Genomic DNA, 26,879 nt, shown 5'->3' with positions numbered 1-26,879 from the left:
CAGAGCATTCAACAATCATGGGCTGCCCTCTGCAATTCTCTGCTCAAACCTCTGCCTTATTTCACTTTTGTCTACTTTCAATGACCCACATCTAAATCTGCCTTTTAATCAGTTAACTTCTTGATCTACTCTCCCAATTCTTGCTTAATCTGCTCCAGTGAATCAGGTTGAAGTTGCATTAACAACTATGCTTGTGGATGTTGTTGTGCATCTGCGAAATGTCTAAAAATTGAAGAGCTCTACTCTCTCATCATCCTTCTATGTATATTTTTCTTCCATACCCTTTTCCTTCTGACTTCTTCTGACCATTATATGTCTTCCATTCATTTCTATGTTTCCTCCTCTGGAACTCTTTTCTCTAATGCTACTCTCTATTTTCTTCTCCATTTCTTCTCTTTTACATCTCTCTTCCTCTATCCCTCATCCATAATTTCAATTTTCCATGCAACCCTTCTCAGCAATTTAATTCTTCCCTTTTCTCTTATGTCCCCTTCTTCAGTTGTCTTCATTGTTTTCTCATTACCCTGTACCTATTCATATCTTGCATCTTCTTGATAGTTCACATTCTTTATGCCACAATACTTACAAAACAGATTTTATGTAATGAAGTATCTCAAAGTGCTCACCAGTTGGGCAAAGTTAGGGGAATTAATGATGGAGATTGAATTAGATGAGATAGATTATGAGAAGACACTTGAAGGTGATGACACATAAGGATTTAGAAAGAGATTCAAAATGTAGAGGCATGATGATGGTGCTCTGGCACTCATGGTGGAGTGGAGATGAATGCACAATGGGCCAAAATCAGAAGAATGAGAGCTGGGACTCAGGATTGGAAGTGACTAGGCAGGAATGAAGGGAAAGCAATGAGCTGTGGAACCATGGGGTAAAGAGAGGTGATTATCACTGGGGACATGCATGGTAGTGGGACAAAACTTTACACAGAGTAAGATTTGGGTTCTGGCCAAACATAATGGATTCAGCATCCATGCCTGATTTGTATAAGTCAGAGGAGAGAAGGTTGCTAAGTGGGTTTCTTCCAGGTGCTCCAGTTTCCTCCCATGGATGTGCAGGTTGGGTGGAATGGCCGTTCTAAAATTGCCCCTTAATGTCCAAAGATGTGCAGGTTAGGTGGATTAGCCATGGGAAATTCATGAGGCTACGGGGATAGAGTGGAGGGGAGGGCCTGGATGGAATGCTAGTCCATGCAGACTCTATGGGCCCAACAGCCTCTTTCTGCCATAGGGATTCTATGGTTCTAAGTCAAGGATGAATGGTAGAGGGCATATTTCATAATCTCAATATCAGTGAGGCTGATCATGGAAATGGAAATGATTGGGTTTGCCAAAAAGTCAGTTGTAGGTGTGCAGCTCAGCTCAGCATCAAACAAGGGTTGGCCATTAATAGGTTCAGCCTAAACAAGGGGGTGGAATCAATAGCTAAGGTGTAAGGTTTCTGACAGAAGCTGAATAGGATAGCTTGTCTCTTTTTCATGTTAAGCATGAAAAATTTCTATCTCAGCCATGGCTTGTTGAAAATCACCGCAGCACTTTTTACAGTTGAGGACAGTGGTGGAGAGGAAAGGCCGAGTCCCATACAGATGAAAGTGCAGCTCGTGCTTATGGATAACGTTGCTGAATGACAGCATAGAAAAAGAGCAGAAAAGGGCCAAGAAGGGAACTATGGAATAAGTTACAGGTGATCCAATGGGCTTTGATACAGAATCTGTTCCAGGGGAGTGTACCCTCCTTGGAGGAGACATTGAAATGGAAAGGACAATTATATCAAAATCTGTGGAAGCTTGCTGTTGTTTATCACTGGAAATTATTCTTGTGAATCGTCTTTGTACTCTCTTCAATGCCTTCGCATCTTTCATCAAGTACGATACCCAGAACTGGACGTAATACTCCAAATGAGGCCTAACTTGTGCCTTGTACATGTTTAACATGACCTCCTTTCCCTTGTATTCAATGCACCTATTAATAAAGCCTAAGATCCTATATGCTTCATTGACTGCTCCCTCAATATGCCCTGCCACCTTCAATGACCTCTGTACATATATACCAAAGTCCCTTTATCACTGTGCCCATAGAAGTTTGCCCTTTATTTTATACTGTCTCTCTACATTCTTCCTGCCAAAATGAATTGCCTCACACTTCTCTGTACTGAACTTCATCTCCCGTTTGTTTGCCCAATCCATCAATATGTCTCGGTTTTTTTGAAGTTTAAGACTATAATCACAGTTGACAATGCTTCCCATTTTCGTATCATCGCAAATTTTGAAACCATGCTGTGCACACCTCAACCTAGGTCATTAATATATATCAGGAAGAGCAATGGTCCCAACACTGATCCCTGGGGACCTCCACCACAAACCTTCCTCCAATCTAAAAAACAACTATTTCCCACTACTCTCTGTTTCATCTCACTCGGTCAAGTGCCAATTTCCGCTTTATTCTCCAATTTTGCTCACAAGTTCGTTGTGTGGCACTGCATCAAATGTCTTTTGAAAAATTATAAACACATCAACAGCATTGCCCTTATCAACCTTCTCTGTTACCACCTCAAAAAAAACACCAGCAAGTTAGTTAAACATGATATTCCCTTAATGAATCATGCTGACTTTCCTTAATTATCTTGCACTTATCCAAATGACTATTGATTTGTCCCAAACTATATTTTCCAGAGGTTTTCTGCATCACTGAAGTCAAACTGACTTCTGTAATTGCCAGCATTATCATTCCATCCCTTTTTGAAGAAGGGTGCAGCATTCACAATTCTCCAGTCCTCTGGCACCACCCCTATGTCTAAGGACGACTGGAAGATTACCACCAGAACCTCTGCAATTTCCACTCTCACTTCCCTTAGTATCCTTGGATGCATCTCATCCAGTCCTGATATCTTATCAATTTTAAGTAAAGATAGCCTTTCTAACACCTCCTCCTTCCCAATTGTAAATTCCTCTAGTGTACTTGCTCTATCAGTCCTATCTCCTCTCCTAAAAACCATTGTTTGGTTTCTCCTGTTTGCTCCCCTCCTCTATATCCCTCTCTACGTTGTCTCTCTCCACTCTCTAGGTTCCTTTACCATTAAGGCCCCTCCCCATCTCATTTCTCCACCCCTTTGTCTCCCGCTCTCTTCATCTCGCCTCCCCCTTTTCCCCTCCCCTCAGTCCCCTATTAAATAACTGTCTCCCCGCGGGTTGGAGTGCAGTTCTCGGGATGGCTGCGATTTCTCTGACTTTTGCCGTGTTCCTTGTATCCCTGCTGTCTGCTGTGAGTATCACGGAGTCGTGACCTGGTCATCTCGCTCGTTACAAATAACTAACAATTAACTGCACGAATGTCTCAGGCCGTAGAGGCGTGTTATTCCTCTTTAATCCTCCACTCTCTCTGTCCTCTTCCCCTCAGTCATCTCCTCTCATCCTCTATCTCTTCCCTTCACTCCTCTGACCCCCTTCTCTCACCCATTCTCCCTTCTCTCCTCTCCCTGCACCCCCTGGTTTGTACAATTGCTGTGAAATAGTCATAGTTGGTTTCGTGGGCTCGGGCGGATCTGCTTAGCACTATTTCGCCAGGCGTGACCATCTCGTTGAGTGTTATAAAAAGAATATTTCCTAAATCAGGAGAAGATCCCAGTCCCCTGAGTTCACCAGATGGAAACCGAACAGGTTGGGTCAGAGACGGTGGGTGTGAAAAGCAGAACTCAGCGGATGCTGTAGATCTGAAATAAAAGTAATAAGTGCTGGAAAATCTCACAAGTGGGTTGTCAGGGTGGGCGTTATCCGGACTCCCGGGGTTGCATTGATCCTGCCCAGGCTGGCCCGCTCCCTCCGGGGCTGGTTTATCCACAGCAATGTTTCAATCTGTGCAAGTCAGTCTCACCTCTGTGTGCTGAAGGAGCAGGCTTTCACTGAAGTCGAAATTCCGCCGCTGTTTGAGGAGAATGAGGATCTGAAGGAAAAAAATAATTAAGGTTGCGGAGGGAAATTTTCTCTGGTTATGGGTTTGCCTTTCATAAACACTGGGGGAGATTTCCCACACCATACACTGCTTCCTTTACACTGACTGTCTTTCCCTGCACAGTGAATTGAGGGATTAGCTTACTTCTAACTCATTAACACATCTTTCGAGAACTATATAGCCTTGACCTAAAGAGTGGAGACAAATGGCTTTTGATCATCAAGGGGTCAGCTTTTCACCATATCTATCACTGACTTGGAATATAAATAGAGCCGTCTGCAAAGTTTGCAAGCAACGCAGTAAATGGTGTAGATGGAAACAGCAAGTTACTAGGGGACATGGACTGTGAGCAAAAGTGTGACGGCGAAGATAAATCAGAAATGTTTCCTTAAAGGACATAGACTTAAAGCTATGAAGTACAAAGGGGTTTGGGTGTTCATGTACACAAAGCACCAAAAGCTATGAGGGAGGTTTAAAATATAAGAAAGATTAATGGAATGTTTATCTGGAAGGAACTGGGATACAAAGGGGAAAAAGCGATGCTTCAGTTGTATAAAGCTTTTGGTGAGAGATCTGCAGTACTGCACCCATCCCACCCCAGGTAGGACATATTGGCCCTGAACAAAGCACAATGGAGATTCACCGGTATCATAACAAGATCTAAATTAGGTCAGGTTCAATACACTTGACTTGTATTCGCTTGAGCTTAGAAAGTGACCTAACCAAGATATTTCAGATGATCAGGGGGTTAGATAGTGTAGATAAAGAGAAACTATTATCTCTCGATGGGGAATTCAGAAGAAATAATAAACTTGAAACGACAGGTAGGTAGGCCAATCGCCAATTAGGAATGAAATGAGGAAGAAGTTTTTACACAAGTTATCAGAAATATGTAATCCTCTCCCACAAAAGGGGGTCAATTTGGATTTTTAAGATTGAAGTTAACAGATTTTTGTTACCCAGAGGCATAAAGAGATATGAAACAAACATGAGTAAATTGATTTAAGGCATAGATCACCCATAATCTAAGTAAATGGTTAAGTGGGCTTGTGTTGAATAGCCTCATCCTGTTCCTAGGCTCCTACTGCACAAGGTTTAATCAGCTGAGGTTCACTGATCTGAAATGGGGTGGGGGGGGGGGGGTGCGGAGTGAGTATTAGACTCACTTCCTTAAGCAGATCAACTAGTTGTAAGGTTATTAGTTTGTGCACACTGAAACTGTTCTTTCAGTTAGATACTTGGGTGAAACACTGGGGGGAATTCCAGCATGGATGAGCATGTGTGGATGGATCTGGGGGTTAAGTCAAGAGAGAATTTGAGCACTTTGGGAAGCTGAATACAATCTGCCAACTTCCACATCTGACGCCAGCACATTAGGCTGTGGTGTAGCATCTCTCTCAGGACAGGCAAGTTGCCACTTTCAATGTGTCAATTGCTCAATTACAACCACATTAACATGGTGTTTTCAGTTTAAGTTTGCATCCACAGACTTCCTGGGCTTCCTGGAACTCGCCACTGAACGCAAAGCTAGATCACGGGTAATTCCGGTCCCTGAAAATATGACAGGGAAATAAACCAGGAAGCACTGACACTTCAGAGCTGCTTTCGTGCTACACTTTGAAGGCTTGTGTATCCAATCTGCACTTTGAAGTTCTGATTTTTCAGGTCACCCTGGGTGTCCACTTATGCTGTGTTGCTTTGGACCTCAATGAGAGCTAAGATGACCAGCACCAGCAGCCATAGTAGCAGCACCACCAGGAGCAGGAACAGCACCAGCCTGCTGCTCAGAGACCTGCAAATCCACAGGAGAATGGAGATCAATCAGCAAAGAGGCCCAGCACACAGTTTACCCAGGGTCTATAGACAGAGGATAAGCTTCCTTAACCTGTTGGAGCATCAGTGTCTCAGGAGGCTCAGGATGTCACATCATACGGTGACAGATATTTGTAGCCTTCTGAACCAGATTTGCTGTCAGCTGGACCTGGTGGTCACACTTTACCAGTGGCTGTCAAAGTCACCACTGAATTGTTCCAGCAACCTGCTGGAGACATTGCTGGACCTCACATTCCACTGGCTAAGACAAGTGGCTGCTGGCTTGTTTGGAAGGGCCAGCGACCATTTTTCTTTTTAACCTGAGGTGAGACCAGTCAGTCTGAGCAGATGCTTGGGTTTGAGGTTCTGGCATGGACTCATCGACTGCATGCATGTGATTATTAACGTATCCCCAGATTGCCCAGCAACTGAAAGAATTTTCACTCTGTTAACGTACAGCTAGTGTGTGACCACAAAAAAAAAATCTTTATGCAGTTGTGCACAAGATTCCCTGATATTTGTCATGATATTTTCATCCTGCAGCTATCCACACTCCCTGATCTGTTCTCTGCTCAGAAACAAGGGATACCCACTTAAAATGTGGCTGGTAACACATTAGAGGAACCCAACCAAAGAGGTCCAAGAACAATGATATGAAGGCCATATGAGCACCAAATGTGTTATTGAGAAAGCATCCACATGTCCTTCAGGTGTCTGGACAGATCTGAAGGCACCTTTCAGTAAAGACCAGGCAGTGTCTTCAGAATGGTTGTGGTGTGCTTCGCTCTGCACAGCGTCGCACAGCTCTTTTGTTTGAATGCGCAGGAGTGAATGTTATATGCCATGTGGCTGTCTGAGATTTAATTCTGTCACCAGGTATCCCGGGAGGCCCCCACCCAGCTCCTCATCTCCAGTGATCAAACACGCCAAGACTCTGTTGAATTCCAGCACCGCCTCCTCTGCAGCTGTCAGCTGTTCAATGGCTGGAGGGTCACTTCCAGTTCTCAGCCTCTCCCTTGTGTTCTGTGTTCTCTTCAGCAAGAAGGGAAAGAAGAGACCTATGAGTGAGTGAAAAGAAAGGCATGTGTTGGAACAGATGGATGGAGATCATTTGTTGATAGTGACTGAAGGAGAGGCATGACAATGCACGAGGATGAGTGTCAGTGGTGAATGGACAGATGGAGATGTGTGTAAGTGCATGGACAGTGAGGGATGATGTACCTGAAAGGTAAGTTAATGTGAGGAGTTATGTGCTGGAGTAGACTTGAGAAAGTAGAATGAGGGGTTTGGATGATGCACACATCAGGATGTGGGTGAGTGTTCCACTGTCCTCACCTTCCCTGTCCAGCTTGGGTCATTAAATCACTTTTGGCATTGCATCCTCGAATGTGCCACCACGTTTCTGCCATCAGAGGCAACCTCTAGTCACAGATTTATCTGCAGGGTTCTGCCACCTATCAGTAGTGAAGAGCATCTCCTTGTGGATCCCATCAGCCCCAGCATCACATCTAGGGAGGTGTTCATAAAGTGAGGTGCACCCTTTGAATGTCTGGAACCATATTCTACCGATTTTTTCTGTTGTGCTCCCAACTCTTTTGAATTTAAATCAATTAAACTAAATTAAATGAACTGAGGGGCAAGATAAAAGTGGAACCACCCAAAAAAAAACAAAGCACAAATGAAACATAAAACATCAAACCAACAAAAAGTGTCAATAAGGCATCCCAGTCCCTGCAGTGTCCACAGACACCACATGTTCCCTCTCCAGGGATCCGGCCACAAATGTAGCTGTGCTAACGGGGTAGACAGTCTGCCCGCTGCCTGGACCTGTTTATGGCAAGTTTAGCCAGGTCTAGGAGCAGGTTCACGAGGAGGTCCTCCTCCTCCCCCATCCTGGGTGCTCATAGATCAGGAGTGTGGGGCTGAAGTGCAAACAAAACTGTAGCAAAATGTATTTTAAATAACTCAAAAGGAAGTCCAGCCCAAATCACCCTATATAAATATGGTCCACAGATTCCAAAAAGGACAGGTTTCTTGGGAACCGGTGCAGCCTTTGGTTGAATGGGACTCTGCTGTGCTCCCAATCCAAAATTCATCAAACTGAATGGTTGGACTTTAATTACTGGAGTTGAAATCATTTCATGTCAGTCCTTATTATACCACTTAATGCCAATTGGTCAGGTAACTGGGTAATGAGATAGTAACGCAGTGTCTCGGTTAAAAATACACTGACCAACAAACTGCACTGGCTTCTGGAATTTTTATAAATTGCCAGAACTCCACTGGTCCCTGCATGTCAAAAAGTTAAAATTTAGCCCAATGTGACAGTTGAGTCAGACTGTTATTATCTATTGGACTGTTTGGGCCAGGGAGCCACTTGCTCATTGGTTAAGGTCATTTGCCCTTACAATTTTCATCACTACTTGCATGTAATGGATACTGTGCTTAGGTCATATAATATTTGTTTAGGAGTTCACTGTAATGCTGTGAAAGGGAATCCAAGCACCTTATTAGGAACTGACAGCTATGTGATTTGCAGGAAGCAGAATATCGATTCCAGGGAGTTCACGGAGTACTCGAGAATGGGAATCGATGTGTCTGCAAAATGCAGTTTTCTGAATGGGAATTTCCAGTTGAAAAATTTGAACAGTTACAAGATCTGTCACAGAACTGCGTCAAATCTCTGGAAGAGAGGAAATTAGAGGTGAGCAAATGTAAATGTAGACATTGGCAGCCTGCATACACCAACATCATGTCATTCAGAGAGTGGACCCTGTCCACATAGAGTAACCCAAATACTGACATTTATTCACACAGAATAGGTGATACAGACACTGGAACTTATTCACTCAGAGAAAGAAGCATACACATCAATACCCATTCACCAGAACCGGGAGGCACAGACACTGACCATTAACATTAAACAGCTCCTTATAAACAGAAAGACTTGCATTATATAGCGTCTTTCTTAACTTCAGGATATCCCAAAGAATACAATCAATGAAATGCCTTTAAAGTTTCATCATTGTTGTAATGAAATAAACCTTGCTACCAATGTACGCACAGCAAACTCCTACAAATAGAAATGTGATAAGGACCACATTTTCTGTTCAAATGATGTTGGCTGAGAAATTAATATAGTCAGGATGCAACATCCCCACTGTTCTTCAAAAAGTGGCAAAGGATTTTTTATATTCGCCAGTGAGGATACAAGGACATTTGGTTTAATATCTCATTCCAATGGCGGCACTTCTGTATGATTTCTATGATTTCTATGTACTGCACTGGATATTTGTTACTTTCCCTGCAGTGCTTCAGGAATGCTTAATTATAAGCTGGTTGCTTTTATTAATTGTTCAGTTGGATCTTTTTGGTGTGACTTTCATACTTAATTTTTATTATAGATATTGATTACAGATTATCCCTTTCTTTTATCTACTTCTAAATTTAATGAGGCTGAGATTTGGTGGTTGCCTCCAACGCCAATAAACCAGTCCTCCCTTGAAAATTTGTTGACTAATGTTCTCTTCCCGACCATTGAAATTCAGCCAGTTATTTGGCGGGTGCCCTGGTTATTGGTCAAACTCACCACTTGACTTGATATTGAACAAATGTGACGGTATTATGCAGTTTTGATGTTTGCTGAATGTTGGCTCAGGGCAGCTGTAGAATGCCTTAGTTGACCTTGATGATAGCAGGTTAATCAAAGGACAAATATAAAGCAATGTTCCCACTCCTGATTGCTGTACATTGACTTCTCTTCTGTAGGAAAGATGTGTGGGGTGAGAATAAGGTCAGATTTAGTTTTAACATACACAACAGTCAAGCAACCAAACACTCACCGTCACTCACGAGGAAGCAAGAGCTTACCATAGTTAACAGGCACATTCTAATTGTACCATTCTCCCCCATAGAGATTTCTCTGTCTTTCCACAGCACCCCTCTTCCTTTTAATTTGAAATCACCACTTTGAGTTCTGTCTATACCCATCGGCTCTGTAGTGTTTCCAACTCATTCCCCGCCACCTGTTACTCATAACAAGTGGTTGTGGTGGAAAAATCAATCCAGACTGGTCTTCTAGGTTCAACCGGTTTATTGTCAGACACTTCCTTAGAGCTACTAACGTACAAGAAGCTCCCTACCCAAAATATTCTAGGGGTGGCATGGTAGCACAGTGGTTAGCACTGCTGCCTCACAGTGCCAGGGACCAGGTTTGATTTCCGGTTTGGGTCACTGTCTGTGCGGAGTTTGCAAGTTCACCCCTTGTCTGTGTGGGTTTCCTCTGGGTGCTTCAGTTTCCTCCCACAGTTCGAAAGACGTGCTGGTTAGGTGAATTGGCCATACTAAGTTCTCCCTCAGTGTACCCGAACAGGCGCTGGAGTGTGGCGACGAGGGGATTTTCACAGAAACTTCGTTGCAGTGTTAATTTAAGCCTACTTGTGATTAACAAATATCATTCTAACTTTACTTGTCTCTACTTAAAGGATAATTTAAAGGATCAATTTAAATAGCAATTTCTTTATTACATCCCATGGACTGGACATCATTATTTATTTGACTTGTTTCTTTTTTCAATATGATATTGTAAATTTAAAGGCAACTTTTGCTGAGTACAAGATTCCAGAGTTCCAGGCACAGATACGAAACCTTTCTTCTCAGCTGCAACCGTTTGAGGCAATGTATAAACAGCAACTGTACCATCCACTCAACTTTTGGACTGTTCGCTGGGAGCTGAAGCAGCTCAGCTCAGAGATTGCAAAGGCTCAGAGTGTTCCTTCATCAAACACCGATTTATTTCTCAAGGTCTCCACTGAGGTGAGATCAACTGGATTTGTTTTCAGTATTTATAGTAACATTGCCACATGTCAATACTGTGATTGCTGGACTTGATTGGTGATGGTTCAGACCATGGCATTGATTTTAGCCCCCACCCCTCTTCACCCAGTGAGAATGTTTAATGGGAGGGGACCAAATTAGGTTGACTCCATTTATCACCCTGAGGTCACTCTGTTTCCATCGGATGCCATTTCATCTTTGTCAACTTTCAATTGGCCAAAGTTCTATAGGCAAGTAGAAATCTATTGTCAATTTTTAAAAAATATTAATTCATGGGATGTGGGCGTTGTTGGTTGGGCCAGTATTTATTGCCCATCACTAATTGCCCTTGAACTGGCTTGCATGGCCATTTCAGAGGGCATTCAAGAGTCAACCAAAGTGCTGCGGATCTGGAGTCACATGTAGGCCAGACCAGGTAAGGATTTCAGATTTCCTTTCCTAAAGGACATTAGTGAACCAGTTGGGTTTTTACAATTGACAATGGTTTCATGATCATCATTTAAATATTTTAAATTCCAGATTTTTTTTATTGAATTGAATTCCACCATCTGCCACAGCATGATTTGAATCTGTGTTCCAAGATCACCACCCTGGGTCTCTGGATTATTAGCCCAGTGAAAATACCACTACACTATTGCCTCCCCAGTTGCAGCCGAGAACATTAATGTACCATGATTTAATGTTATGGGTCAGCGGGAGGCCTCACACTGTATGGAACTGACAGTGGCAACTAGAATGGAGAATGTTAAATTTTACAGAAGTGCTTCTCCAAGGCCCCACAAAGAGTCACTGGCCCTCCCTAGCCCTGGCCTTACCTCTCCCTCACCATGCTGTCATTGGCTACTGAAAACCTTTGCCCAGCACTGATGTTCTGCCAAGAATGCTTCCTTTGGGTCCCTGGCATTCGAACAATCCAATTTCCCACTCACGCCTACCAGTCCTAATGTCAGTCTGGCAATTTCAGAGGCCACGGTGCTGAAATATTTACACATAACACATATATTAGAAAAGGCCTAGGCCTCACTCTGAGATGGGCGGCATGGTGGTGCAGTGCTTAATATTGCTGCTTCACAGCACCAGGGACCCATGTTCAATTCCAGCCTCGGGTCACTGTCTGTGTGAAGTTTGCTCTTTCTCCCCGTGTCTGCATGGGTTTCCTCCAGGTGCTCTGGTTTCCTCCCACAGTCCAAAGATGAGCGAGTTAGGTTGATTGGCCATGCTAAATTGACCCTAGTGTCAGTGGGATTAGCATGGTAAATGAGGGTTACTGGAATAGGGCCTGGGTGGGATTAGGGTCGGTGCAGGCTTGATGGGTTGAATGGCCTCCTTCTGTACTGTTGGGATTCTATGATCCTATCTCCTGAAGGTTTTCCCACTTATCCATCTGATCATATCTCCCAGTAAAAGTCAAAAATTATGTATTTCTATGGGAAACCAGACATTTAAAAGACTCTCTTACCTCCCACAAAGTTATCTCAGACAGGCCTCACAATCTGTAGCCTTAACTGTGGAAAAGGTTGCTGTGGTTAAACAGCAGCTTATAATTGTAAAGCAATTCCACATTTAACATCACCAGTAGATGGGAGTGGTGATTTAGCCTTTATGGTTGTGATTCACAAAGCGTACAATTTCAGTACAACCACAGTAGTTTCACTTCACACAGACTCTACAACACACTACAAATGCAGCTAAATCCAGAGTTGGAACCAAACTAAACATCATAGTGGATGTTGGGAAGCTTGTTTCACTTCACATTGGAATTAGCTTTGGATTTAATTCAGTATTTGCAACGCACAAGCTCATTGTCTGTCCACCCACTTTGCACTGATGTTGAATTCTTCTTTAACGGCATTCTAAAATTGTGTGGCCTCTCTCTCAGTTAGAATGCTATGTCCAGTGGCTATTGCTTCCACTTGAAACTGCTGGTATGGTTAAAGTCTATGAACTAACTGGCTGGTGAAGTGGGAATGTGAAGTGGGAAAGCTATTTTTACCAAGTATTCATTTCACTTGGGTGCATGTAATATTGTTCGATGAACATTAATTAAAAATAACTTTGAATCCCAAAAGACTAGACCACAACAATTTTTCTACTTTGGCATAAATGTGACAAAAGGATACTTCCTTCCAGGAATGATTCCACTGACAAATTAGGAATCTTTTGTAGTAAAACAAACTTTATTTAACAAGACAGTTTAAATATAACAAATGAAGCAAGTTAACTACTAACAGTTGAACAATTAAAAATGAAAAGGAAACCATTTTAATTTCTAACTTATCACTGTTCTAGTTCCAAATAAGCCCCATTCGTGCATAAATAAATCCACTTTTAAATAGTTAGCCAACCTAGGCATACTCGCTTTAACATTTGTTAACACTCTTGAAGCTTTTAGAGAGAGATAGAGGGCTCGATTTTACCATTGTATTGCGCCCATTTTCGGGTGCGAAAACTTGGTAAAGTTGGGTGTGAGACGAATAGTGCGATCCGCCCCCACATCCACGCAGATTCCCACTTTACCAAGGCCCGAAAATGGCCGGAACGGGCACGACATCAATTTAAATGCATTTAAATTGACTTAATGAGCTGGATGCCCAATCTTACCTGCATTTCCCACTTTACCATTGCGTTCGCCCATCCAGATTGGGCGCGAAACAGACATGCTCAGCAAAGATCTGTTTCGGGCGCTCCAGCTTCTGAAGAGGTAAGTTCAGAACTTCCAGTGGCTCTCTGACTCAGATCAGTGGTGGGGGGTTGCAGGAGGCGGGTCAGATGTATCTCTGGTGGGTTGGGGGGGGGGGGGGGGAGGGGGGGGGGAAGAGGGAGGCCAGATGTATGCGGGGGAGGGGGAGGGGGGGAGGCCCGATCATTCCCTCGTTGGGGGAGGGGTTGGGAGGGAGGCCAGATGGTTCTCTGGTGGGGGGGAGGGAGTTGGAGGCGGGTCAGATGTGTCTCTGCTCGGAGGGCGGGTGAGGAGGAAGGTCCGATCATTCTTAGAATCCCTACAGCACAGAGAAAGGCCATTCGGCCCATCGAGTCTGCACCAACCACAATCCCACCCAGGCCCTACCCCCATATCCCTACATATTTACCTACCAATCCCTCTAACCTACGCATCCCAGGACACTAAGGGCAATTTTAGCATGGCCAATCAACCTAACCTGCACATCTTTGGACTGTGGGAGGAAACCGGAGCACCCGGAGGAAACCCACGCAGACACGAAGAGAATGTGCAATTTCAATCTTTTTTTTCAGGCTAAGTGTATATGGGGGCGCCTGAAAACAGGTTTCCAAGCCGGATCTGAATTGCGCCCAGATTCAGCACTTAGAATCAAAATGGTACAATCACCCCCAGATTCTCTGGTAGTTGGGGGGGGGGGGGAGGAGTGGTTGTACTGAAATTGTACGCTTTGTGAATCACAACCATAAAGGCTAAATCACCACTCCCATCTACTGGTGATGTTAAATGTGGAATTGCTTTACAATTATAAGCTGCTGTTTAACCACATTCTCTGGCGGGGGGGGGGGGGGGGGAGTCAAACACTCTAATAATAAATCGCTGGGGAACTTAAGTAAACAAAAGTCCATTCACGCTGCTTAACATAACTACTTGCAAGGCTAAAATGAGTAATTATCCTGCTCTCTCAGCATCTGAATTGCATTCCTTCCAAGTATACTGACTGCCTGTAGCAGAAAGCTTTAGACATAAAAATATATATATTTTTCATAATCAGTTGTATTACTATCATCGCAATGTGAGGCCAAGAGCTTGTTATCCTGCCTCTGAACCCACAGATATGAAATACTGACTTCATGTGGGAATTATTCTTCAACGACTCCCATTTCGAGTTCTTCACTTGCATCTTTCGTTACTGAAATAAAATAAAGTCAAAGGGAAAGATATTCAACTATCATTTTTGAAATTCTGTGATATTAAATATATCAAATTTTCCATTGCAATTGATCATAACTGAGTTTTACACTTCCCTATACGAAGTGCTGAGGGATCTCAAGCTGGCAATCCTCAGCCAGCTTTGTGAAAGTGAGTTGCTGCCCGCTCCTTATGCAGGGTCCCAGGCCACTGCATCAATTTATTATTGAAATTATTTTTTACACTTTCATTTCTGATCCATTCTCCTTATCAACTGCCTATCTTCTCATCCTCTTTTTGCCATCTCTAATCTGTCCCCCTTTTGTGAATTTATCTGTTTCCTCTCCTCTTAAACCTCTTTATTTCACATTTATAAACAAGTTGCTGATTACCTCTTACCATAAACAGATCTCCAATTATCCTTAATAATAACCAGGCTGTTCAGTACCCCAGTAATAAACAGGCTGTTTGTTACTGCAATAATAACCAGACTGTTCATTACCTTAGTAATAACCAGGCTGTTCATTACCCGAGTAATAACCAGCCTGTTCATTACTGCAATAATAACCAGGCTGTTCATTACTGCAATAATAACCAGGCTGTTCATTACCCCAGTAATTACCATGTTGTTCATTACCTTAGTAATAACCAGGCTGTTCATTACCCCACTAATTACCATGTTGTTCATTACCTTAGTAATAACCAGGCTGTTCATTACCCCAATAATAACCAGGCTGTTCATTACCCCAATAATAACCAGGCTGTTCATTACTGCAATAATAACCAGGCTGTTCATTACCCCAATAATAACCAGACTGTTCATTACCCCAATAATAACCAGGCTGTTCATTACCCCAATAATAACCAGGCTGTTCATTACCCCAATAATAACCAGACTGTTCATTACTGCAATAATAACCAGGCTGTTCATTACCCCAATAATAACCAGGCTGTTCATTACTGCAATAATAACCAGGCTGTTCATTACCCCAATAATAACCAGGCTGTTCAGTACCCCAATAATAACCAGGCTGTTCATTACCCCAATAATAACCAGACTGTTCATTACCCCAGTAATAACCAGGCTGTTCATTACCCCAGTAATAACCAGGCTGTTCATTACCCCAATAATAACCAGGCTGTTCATTACCCCAATAATAACCAGGCTGTTCATTACCCCAATAATAAACAGGCTGTTCATTACTGCAATAATAACCAGGCTGTTCATTACCCCAATAATAACCAGGCTGTTCATTACCCCAATAATAACCAGGCTGTTCATTACCCCAATAATAACCAGGCTGTTCATTACCCCAATAATAACCAGACTGTTCATTACCCCAGTAATAACCAGGCTGTTCATTACCCCAGTAATAACCAGGCTGTTCATTACCCCAGTAATAACCAGGCTGTTCATTACCCCAGTAATAACCAGGCTGTTCATTACCCCAATAATAACCAGGCTGTTCATTACCCCAATAATAAACAGGCTGTTCATTACCCCAATAATAAACAGGCTGTTCATTACTGCAATAATAACCAGGCTGTTCATTACCCCAATAATAACCAGGCTGTTCATTACCCCAATAATAACCAGGCTGTTCATTACCCCAATAATAACCAGGCTGTTCATTACCCCAATAATAACCAGACTGTTCATTACCCCAGTAATAACCAGGCTGTTCATTACCCCAGTAATAACCAGGCTGTTCATTACCCCAGTAATAACCAGGCTGTTCATTACCCCAATAATAACCAGGCTGTTCATTACCGCAATAAGAACCAGGCTGTTCATTACCCCAATAATAACCAGGCTGTTCATTACCCCAATAATAACCAGGCTGTTCATTACCCCAATAATAACCAGGCTGTTCATTACCCCAATAATAACCAGGCTGTTCATTACCCCAATAATAACCAGGCTGTTCATTACCCCAGTAATAACCAGGCTTTTCATTACCCCAGTAATAACCAGGCTGTTCATTACCCCAGTAATAACCAGGCTGTTCATTACCCCAGTAATAACCAGGCTGTTCATTACCCCAATAATAACCAGGCTGTTCATTACCCCAGTAATAACCAGGCTGTTCATTACTGCAATAATAACCAGGCTGTTCATTACTGCAATAATAACCAGGCTGTTCATTACCCCAATAATAACCAGGCTGTTCATTACCCCAGTAATAACCAGGCTGTTCATTACCCCAATAATAACCAGGCTGTTCATTACCCCAGTAATAACCAGGCTGTTCATTACCCCAGTAATAACCAGGCTGTTCATTACCCCAATAATAACCAGGCTGTTCATTACCCCAGTAATAACCAGGCTGTTCATTACCCCAGTAATAACCAGGCTGTTCATTACCCCAGTAATAACCAGGCTGTTCATTACCCCAGTAATAACCAGGCTGTTCATTACTGCAATAATAACCAGGCTGTTCATTACTGCAATAATAACCAGGCTGTTCATTACCCCAATAATAACCAGGCTGTTCATTACCCCAGTAATAACCAGGCTGTTCATTACCCCAATAATAACCAGGCTGTTCATTACCCCAGTAATAACCAGGCTGTTCATTACCCCAGTAATAACCAGGCTGTTCATTACCCCAATAATAACCAGGCTGTTCATTACCCCAGTAATAACCAGGCTGTTCATTACCCCAGTAATAACCAGGCTGTTCATTACCCCAGTAATAACCAGGCTGTTCATTACCCCAGTAATAACCAGGCTGTTCATTACCCCAGTAATAACCAGGCTGTTCATTACTGCAATAATAACTAGGCTGTTCATTACCCCAGTAATTGCCATGTTGTTCATTACCTTAGTAATAACCAGGCTGTTCATTACCCAAGTAATAACCAGGCTGTTCATTACTGCAATAATAACCAGGCTGTTCATTACCCGAGTAATAACCAGGCTGTTCATTACCCCAGTAATAACCAGGCTGTTCATTACTGCAATAATAACCAGGCTGTTCATTACTGCAATAATAACCAGGCTGTTCATTACCCCAGTAATTACCATGTTGTTCATTACCTTAGTAATAACCAGGCTGTTCATTACCCCAGTAATTACCATGTTGTTCATTACCTTAGTAATAACCAGGCTGTTCATTACTCCAATAATAAACAGGCAGTTCATACGGGGCGGCACGGTAGCACAGTGGTTAGCACTGCTGCTTCACAGCTCCAGGGTCCCGGGTTCGGTTCCCGGCTCGGGTCACTGTCTGTGTGGAGTTTGCACATTCTCCTCGTGTCTGCGTGGGTTTCCTCCGGGTGCTCCGGTTTCCTCCCACAGTCCAAAGATGTGTGGGTTAGGTTGATTGGCCAGGTTAAAAATTGTCCCTGAGATGCGTAGTTAGCGGGTAAATATGTGGGGGTAGGGCCTGGGTGGGATTGTGGTCGGTGCAGACTCGATGGGCCGAATGGCCTCCTTCTGCACTATCGGGTTTCTATGTATTTCTATGTATTACCCTTGTAATAACCAGGCTATTCAGTACCCCAATAATAACCAGGCTGTTCATTACCCCAGTAATAACCAGGCTGTTCATTACCCCAGTAATAACCAGGCTGTTCATTACCCCAGTAATAACCAGGCTGTTCATTACCCCAGTAATAACCAGGCTGTTCATTACCCCAGTAATAACCAGGCTGTTCAGTACCCCAGTAATAACCAGGCTGTTCAGTACCCCAATAATAACCAGGCTGTTCATTACCCCAATAATAACCAGGCTGTTCATTACCCCAATAATAACCAGGCTGCTCATTACCCCAATAATAACCAGGCTGTTCATTACCTCAGTAATAACCAGGCTGTTCATTACCCCAATAATAACCAGGCTGTTCATTACCCCAATAATAACCAGGCTGTTCATTACCCCAGTAATAACCAGGCTGTTCATTACCCCAGTAATAACCAGGCTGTTCATTACCCCAGTAATAACCAGGCTGTTCATTACCCCAGTAATAACCAGGCTGTTCATTACCCCAGTAATAACCAGGCTGTTCATTACTGCAATAATAACCAGGCTGTTCATTACCCCAGTAATAACCAGGCTGTTCCTTACCCCAGTAATAACCAGGCTGTTCATTACCCCAGTAATAACCAGGCTGTTCATTACCCCAATAATAACCAGGCTGTTCATTACCTCAGTAATATCCAGGCTGTTCATTACCCCAGTAATAACGAGGCTGTTCATTACCCCAATAATAACCAGGCTGTTCATTACCCCAATAATAACTAGGCTGTTCATTACCCCAATAATAACCAGGCTGTTCATTACCCCAATAATAATCAGACTGTTCATTAGCCTAGTAATAAAAAAGATTGCTAATTACCCCCAATAATAAACAGGCTATGTAATGAATTCTATTTGTGATCCAGATGCTGGATGCCCGCCTCAATGTGAAAAACTTGCAGCAACATGACAAACAAAACCTACTGTCCATGAAAGACTACTTGAAGAGAATGAAGAACCGTTTGGAGAGCTTCTCTGTCTATGGCAAATTACCCATTGGTGAGATTACATATTATCAGTTGCACATATTAGTTACCAAGACCACACCTTCATCTTGTTACCGTAACAAAATAAACATTAATACCTGCCATATTCATTTGAATTTAAACTGCTTGAACAATATTTAATGTTTTTATGTAAAGGTTTGTATGACTATCACAGTAATTCCTAAATGCAACACTTGCTGAATAACACAAACCAGGCTCAATCCCAGTCAGGGTTGTAGTCAAGGTACTTTAACTGTATTCGTCTACTCAAGATAGGGAATGAAGCATCGGACAGGATTTCTACACCTGATTGCCCAGATAGTCCTGAAGTGTATGAATGCGGATATTGTCTGGTGACAAGACTGTGTTCACCTGTTCCTATCTCTGTAATATCCTCAAGTTCTACAGCCCTCTTGGAATTCAGTATTCCTCCAAGTCTGGTGTGTTTTGCAACCCTGACTACTTTCACCCTATTACTGGCAGCCATGCCTTCAGCTGCCTTGGAACTCAACTCTGGAATTCCTTCCTAAAACTTTTCAATCCCTCCCTTCCTTTAAGACTCTGTTTTAAACCCAATTCTTTGACCAAATCATTGGTCTCCTGTTTTAAAATCCCCTTCTTTGTCTCAGCTTCAATTTTTGTCTGAATGTATTCCTGTGCAGTGCCTCAAATGTTTTACTACAGTGAAATGTAAGTTCTTGCTGTCAACTATGTAACCTGTCATCACCTATTGTTCATATTCGCTGAAGGGAAATGTCCATTTTAGGATGATCCTGGAGGACTGCTGACATCAGTGCCCCAGTGAGAGTTGCCAGCTTTGGAAAAGCTGCTTTATATTGTTTGTTTACTCAGATTTTCTAGTGGCCAGAACCAATGAGCTGACTCCTAGGATTTATGCTGTTTATCTCTTTTACGTAGCCTCGCAGTCGTTTTATCCAGTTACTGAGCCTCCAAAATTAAATGAACAACATAAAAGCAGTTGGGAGCAGGAAAGAAGCAAAGGCGGGAAAACAGTCACAGAGTAATCAGTATGTGCATTTTTAAAAACATAAATTGAGAATACTCTTGGTGACTGGAATCCGGTGATGGATCTGAAGACTGGCTGTCTCTGCAAGGTGCAAGACACAGCTGGATGTACCTGAGATTTCAGGCTGACTGACTCAGGAGCAAATTCAAGATCAGGAGACTTCTAAATTAATGTTTAACTGAAAATATTCTCTCATTTTACATATCAGGAGGCTACTTTTTCATTCATTAAGAGAGCAGCAATGTTGACTTCAACCAATATGATTGGAAACAATTTAGATAATTTATGTTATTCTTTGTGGCTATTTCAGCGAGAAAGAATTGCAGCGATTCAATTGTCAGAGTAAAATAATTATAATTGTTTCTTACACATGCCATCTCAATGCTGAACACATGAAATTGTAATTTTTATGCCATAGATTCAGTCAGTAAAACTAATGTATAACTGAGCCTCAAGGATTAGAAAAAGCAAGATTTGGTTCCTAGTTTATTTTGAGTTAATCGGTCACCAACTACAACTTGCATTTATTTAGTACTTTTAAGGTTGTAAAACAGCCCAAGGTGCTCCACACGAAAATCAAGACTGAGCCTAAGAAGAGACATTAGGATGGGTGACCAAAAGCTTGCTCAAACAGGTTTTAAGGTAAGTAGGGAGAAGGGGTAGGATTTTCCAGTCCCAAAGTCAACAGATCTCTTGCTGGTCCGTCAAATTTTTCATTCCGCCCGCGACAATTCCCACAGCAGACAGGACCGGGAGATGCCAGCCAAGGTGAAGTTTGGGTAGGGAATTCCAGAGTTTACAATAAGCTTATACAACTAGCCTCAACAGTCTGGAATAGGGAGGCAAATCATATGAGCTTCTAATTATTATGTAGTAATCTATATTTTGGAAGTGTGTCTGTATGTTCATGTGAATAACACATGAGAAGATACTAGGGCTTAATTACAACCTGCTAAAATACACTGACTGGACTCACACTTAAAGAATGGTCATACGGAAGAGATACTAGGAAACTGGTTCCTGTGCCTTAGTCATATAGTAAGAGTTTTAACAACACCAGGTTAAAGTCCAACAGGTTTATTTGGTAGCAAATACCATTAGCTTTCGGAGCGCTTCTCCTTTGTCAGATGGAGTGGATATCTGCTCTCAAACAGGGCACAGAGACACAAAATCAAGTTACAGAATACTGATTAGAATGCGAATCTCTACAGCCAACCAGGTCTTAAAGATACAGACAATGTGAGTGGAGGGAGCATTAAGCACAGGTTAAAGAGATGTGTATTGTCTCCAGACAGGACAGCCAGTGAGATTCTGCAAGTCCAGAAGGCAAGCTGTGGGGGTTACTGATAGTGTGACATAAACCCAACATCCCGGTTTAGGTCGTCCTCATGTGTACGGAACTTGGCTATCAGTTTCTGCTCAGCGACTCTGCGCTGTCGTGTCACACTATCAGTAACCCCCACGGCTTGCCTTCTGGACTTGCAGAATCTCACTGGCTGTCCTGGAGACAATACACATCTCTTTAACCTGTGCTTAATGCTCCCTCCACTCACATTGTCTGTATCTTTAACACCTGGTTGGTTGTAGAGATTCGTATTCTAATCAGTATTTGTAACTTGATTCTGTGTCTCTGTGCCCTGTTTGAGAGCAGATTTCCACTCCATCTGACGAAGGAGCAGCGCTCCGAAACCTAATGGTATTTGCTACCAAATAAACCTGTTGGACTTTAACCTGGTGTTGTTAAAACTCTTACTGTGTTTACCCCAGTCCAACGACGGCATCTCCACATCATGACCGTAGTCATATACCAGGAGGAACCAATGCCTTTAGGCAAGGATAAGGGGAGAAAGTTGGGAAAAATGTAGGGGGCGATTCTCCCATTCCGGCCCGCTAATTATTTGGTGGGTCGTGTTGGGAGAAGCATGCGTGCGCCGATTCGTGGGATTCACGCATGCGTCCCTGACGCATGCCCGTCTCCCACCGCTGGAGAGCAGGCGTGGTCGAGACCACGCTGGAAACCGGTGGGAAGGCCAGGTAAGAGATTTTAATTTATTTTTAATGTAATTTAAATGTCATGATTGGGCCCAGGACTGAATTTTCTTGGCCCGATAGCTTCTCCCAGCCCGCCAGGAGTATTTCACTCCGGCAGGTTTAGAGTAGCTCCCCACTTTTGGTGAACTAGCAGGAGACGCCACTGGAGTGAAGGGGGGCAATCAGGGCCCCCCTGGGGTCGGGCGACAAAGAGGGTGGTGCCCCCTGGACATGGGCACCCTGGCAGTGCCAGCCTGTGCCCCATGGCACTGCCCAAGGGGCAAAGTGCCCATGCCCAGTGGGCACCTTAGCATTGCCCACTGGGCATCAGGCAGTGCCAAGGGGGCAGGGCCTGGGAAGGCAGTGCCATGGGGGCGGGGTCAGATGGAGCCGGGCCAGGTGGGGGCAGGGCCTGTGGGGTGATTGCTGGGGTTGGGGGTTCCGCTGCCACTCTGCATTGGTATCGGTGGGGGCTGGAGGGAAGCCAGCAATCGGGGCGAGCTGGGGGGGGGGCGGCCTGCCGGGGTGGGGGGAGGGGGGATCGTCACTGCTGGGGTGGGGGGCGTGCTGGAGATCAGGGCGCCCTGGGATGGGATGGGGTGGGGCTGGCCCAGGAATGCTTGTGGGGGTGGGGGCCGCAATCGGGCCATTAGTGGGGAGGAGAGGGGCAGCACTGCGAGGGCCCGGGCTGGCCAGCGATTGAGCTGGCCAGCAAATGGGAGGCTGACAGTTTGGGGCCACTGCGCTGGCGCAGAGGCCCGGAACTATCAGACTCCGGAGTGAATAGGCCCCCACCCCCTAACTTTTAATGATATTCACGATTGTGACCTCTGCACTGCACAGTGTGGGAAATTCGAGTCTGAGCTCCCACTGAAAGTACAATCGTGAATTACACCATTTTTCCCGTCAATTCAGCATTTAGAAATCTGTTAGGAGAATCGCCCCATAATTTCCGAGGAGTCATAAATAGAGTCAGGAGGATGTACTCCACAGATCATTATAGTACAGAGTTATTTGGAGCAAAAATGTAACACAAAGATCCTTCACAGGATAACAACATTCATGCATTTTCCAACTCTTATTCATGAAGAATTAACTCTAGTGGTTAGCATAGAAATGGCTTGAGATTGATGGAAAATCATGGTTGGGATTTAATCTGGGGGAAAAAAATGGGCTATGTGTTAAGTAGGTGGGAATGGTTAGGGTGTTGTTAGTGTCTGATGGGAAAGGGTTCATAGATTGAGCCTGTTGGGAATAATGTAGATGGTTTGAGATTGACAGGTATAACAAGAAATGTTTATTCGCTTTATTGTCTCTGTATGAAGAAATATTATTGAAAAAATAGTTTGAAGAAAATGCAATTATAATCTAACTGTGTTCCTTGTAGGAAACTGCTCCGGAGGAATTTTACGCAATGTTAGTGAGCCGGTATTGGCACAACTCAATCCATATGGCACATCATACCTTTACGGAGGTTGGGGTATGGATTCAATGCCTGGAAGCCCGCAAGTCTACTGGGTTATGGCACTGCTGTCCTCCAATATTTATGGAAATGCGATCCGAACCTACGATTCTTACAAAAACTTCCTGACAGCAAAATCCAACATTGATATTTCGGTAAAACCGTCATACACAACTCCGAATGCGATACAGGGTCCTGGGGTCGTGGTTTACAACCAGTCTCTGTATTACAACTGTTATAATACCGGGCAAATGTGCAGGTTTGACATGGTGACAAAAGCTATCACAAATGTTCTGCTTCCCGACGCTGGTTTTAATAATAAGTTCCCTTACTGTTATTATGACTGCTACGGTCACACAGATATGGATTTCTCTGTGGACGAAAATGGCATTTGGGTCATTTATGCTACTGAGAAGAATTATGGCAATATTGTATTTAGTAAAATAGACAGCATTAGTTTGGTTGTGCTGCAGACCTGGAAAACAAAGCTCTTTAAGAAAGCAGTAACCAACACCTTTGTGGTTTGTGGGGTGCTTTATGCCACCCGGTATATCAGCGATACTGAAGAGGAGATATTTTACATGTATGACACAGTCACTAACCAAGAGGCCAAAAATCTCAATATCCGGTTTGTCAAATATTCTCCACATGTGGCAAACGTCCACTACAACCCAGTAGATAGGAAACTCTATGTTTATAATAGTGGCTACATGGTAGCATATGAGCTCTTGTTTTATTAAAGGTGCAAATTAATCATTTCTTTCCAGCCATATTCAGCAAAATAATGATTTCATGCAATTAAATACATTATAATGGCATCTACTAATTTTAGAATGGCCTAGAACTTACTGAATAAGGAATTATTACTAAAAATTAAAAGTTTGAGAAAATCTTGGAAAGCAAACATATATGTTAAAACTTTATAGTCTGAGTAAAAGACACAATTGTGGTGAAAGTTAGGGAAAGAATGTAGGGGCCATAAATTCACAGCCTCACCTATTGTACTCACCAATCAGCAATGATGGACAAGGTTTGATTGGCAGCCTTTAAGAAATGTTCGCATGAGGAAGAAACTAACTCCTGGGATAATTTCATTGGATTCTGAATTCTAATGTTTTCTCTTCTAATTAATCCAACATTTCCTTTACTCTGAAAGACACGATGTTAAGAGAATGTGATATTTTGAGGCTGAACCTATGGTTTCATTTACAGGATGATTGAATATTTTGTTAGCAATATGAAGTAGTACACAACTTATAAATTTGAGGCGCTGCACATCAAATTGGAAACATTTACATGACTCAAATTGCCTTGCTTAACCATGTCTAAAATGAGGCCTGGTGAAACAGGCCTAATTATGTACATTAATTAGATGGTGGCCATGCTGATCATTCCAATATACGAAGTATTGGAATGATCAACATGTCACATGGCTTGTGTATCCCTTTTTATGTAACCTTTTTTGTGCCTGAATAAACTTTTTGATATATCTAACTGCATCTTCCACTCAAGTCAAACTCTGTAACAAAATAGTTTCACTCCTAAGGTAGATGCTGTAGTAGGAAAGAAGAAATGTTTTTTGTGCTTATCACCATCAAGAAATGAAATTTAAAGCAAGAAGCCAGAGTCAGGGCTCTCACTCTGGTCATCCACTCGAAACGAAAGAGGAACTCCCAAGTCCTGAAACAAAAGGAAAAAAGGAAAATAAAAAGTTATTTATTGAGAGCAGGAGGTAGGCGCTGAACAACTTATATTACATGATGTTACAGAAAGAATGAAAGCAATGAAATCCTTTTGAAGAGTAGTTAATGTAGAAAAACCACTGGCCAATTTGCACAGCAAGCCCCCCCAAACAGCAATTTGAAAGGTTCCCCCCAACAGCAATTTGATCTAGTGACGAAATAATTTGTTGTTTATTCTGTTGATTCAGAGACACATTGACCAGAGCACTAGCAGAATCCACTTTTCTTCAGATTAGTGCCGAGAGTTCAGTTTACTGCCCACATTGGGGCTTTGATTTAATGGGTCATTCTAAAGATGGCACTTCCACAGTGGAGCATTGCCTCAATACTGCATTGAATTGTCAGCTTAATTTCATGCTCAAGTATCTGGAGTGTGACTTTAACCCACAACTTTTGAGTGCTACCAACAGAGTCACAGCTAATACCTCTTCCATAATATTGTGGAATGGTCAGAGCAGTAGATGAATGGAAGTGGCCCAAGATTATTTCTGGGAGAATCATTTACAGTACAGAAAACAAGTTGAAAACTATTTGAAACTGCAAGCCCCCTGCAATATTGGTGGGAAACTGACTGTGCCTAATTCTTGCCTTTTCCGCAGGTTTCCTCATTGCTTTGTAAGGGGCAAAATCTACATTCAGTTTTTGCCAGGCAGATGCTTGCCAAGACATAGCCACAGCAAGCAATTCCCTGAACTGCAATTCCTGCTCTTCAAGGACATGGAACCAGGACACTGGTACACTAAATGAATGGAGAGCTTTTAACAGCCCTTCAATAGGGTCCAAATCTTGGCAAGCGCCATGGACCCCAGTGACCAGAGGCAGCATTTTACGGCCCTGTTGCGGTGGGGGAATGGCTGGAAAATGCAAACTTTTCAAAAGTCCATTGACTTTGGCGAGAGGGGCCGTAAAATTCCACCTCAGTATTTTTTTAAAGAACATTTTTGTTCGATTTGCCTGCTTGTTCAGCTGTTCATTGGGATCGGAGAGGGACATGCATACCCCGCTCTTCAGCATTTGGAGAGATGCACCCAAGGTGATGATTCTGCCCATGGCTCAAATAGAAATAAGGTGCCATTCTCCAACTTCGCAGATTTCAGTGAACAGTAAGTAGTCTCACAACATCAGGTTAAAGTCCAACAGGTTTATTTGGTAGCACGAGCTTTCGGAGCGTGGCCCCTTCATCAGATGAGTGAAGAGTTTGATTCACAAGCAGGGCATATATAGACACACACTCAATTATAAGATAATGGTTGGAATGCGAGTCTTAACAGGTAATCAAGTCTTTACAGGTGCAGACAATGTGAGTGGAGAGAGGGTTAAGCACAGGTTAAAAAGGTGTGACTTGTCTCCAGCCAGGACAGTTAGTGAGATTTTGCAAGCCCAGGCAAATCGTGGGGGTTACAGATAGTGTGACATGAACCCAAGATCCCGGTTGAGGCCGTCCTCAAGTGTGCAGAACTTGGCTAGCCAAGTCACACTCTCTCCACTCACCTTGTCTGCACCTGTAAAGACTCGGTTACCTGTTCAGACTCGCATTCCAACCATTATCTTGTAATTGAGTTTGTGTCTATATATGCCCTGTTGTGAACCGAACTCTTCACTCACCTGATGAAGGGGCAACGCTCCGAAAAC

At 43.1% G+C, this 26,879-nt stretch overlaps 1 protein-coding gene across 1 annotated transcript; it reads left to right on the top strand.

Annotated features, from left to right (window-relative positions):
• The first annotated feature begins 2,940 nt into the window (after positions 1–2,940).
• LOC144492730 (olfactomedin-4-like) lies at positions 2,941–24,997 on the top strand. The gene is made up of 5 exons (XM_078211100.1): positions 2,941–3,275; positions 8,314–8,478; positions 10,371–10,589; positions 18,866–18,998; positions 23,431–24,997. Exons 1-5 carry the CDS (start codon positions 3,222–3,224, stop codon positions 24,243–24,245), a joined length of 1,386 nt encoding a protein of 461 aa, XP_078067226.1. The 5' UTR covers positions 2,941–3,221; the 3' UTR covers positions 24,246–24,997.
• Positions 24,998–26,879: the final 1,882 nt, after the last annotated feature.

This window comes from Mustelus asterias, chromosome 4 (assembly GCF_964213995.1).
Source record: "Mustelus asterias chromosome 4, sMusAst1.hap1.1, whole genome shotgun sequence".
In the NCBI taxonomy this organism is placed as follows: Eukaryota; Metazoa; Chordata; class Chondrichthyes; order Carcharhiniformes; family Triakidae; genus Mustelus; species Mustelus asterias.
Note: the sequence above shows the minus strand (reverse complement) of the source record. Positions and strands in the feature narration are given on the sequence as shown.

Bases quoted from the DNA above. Each gene is read 5' to 3' on its own strand.
- LOC144492730 (XM_078211100.1), top strand. From the start codon at position 3,222: ATGGCTGCGATTTCTCTGACTTTTGCCGTGTTCCTTGTATCCCTGCTG. The intron at 3,276-8,313 runs GTGAGTATCACG...TGTGATTTGCAG, and splicing joins TTGTATCCCTGCTGTCTGCT to GAAGCAGAATATCGATTCCA. The intron at 18,999-23,430 runs GTGAGATTACAT...TGTTCCTTGTAG, and splicing joins CTATGGCAAATTACCCATTG to GAAACTGCTCCGGAGGAATT.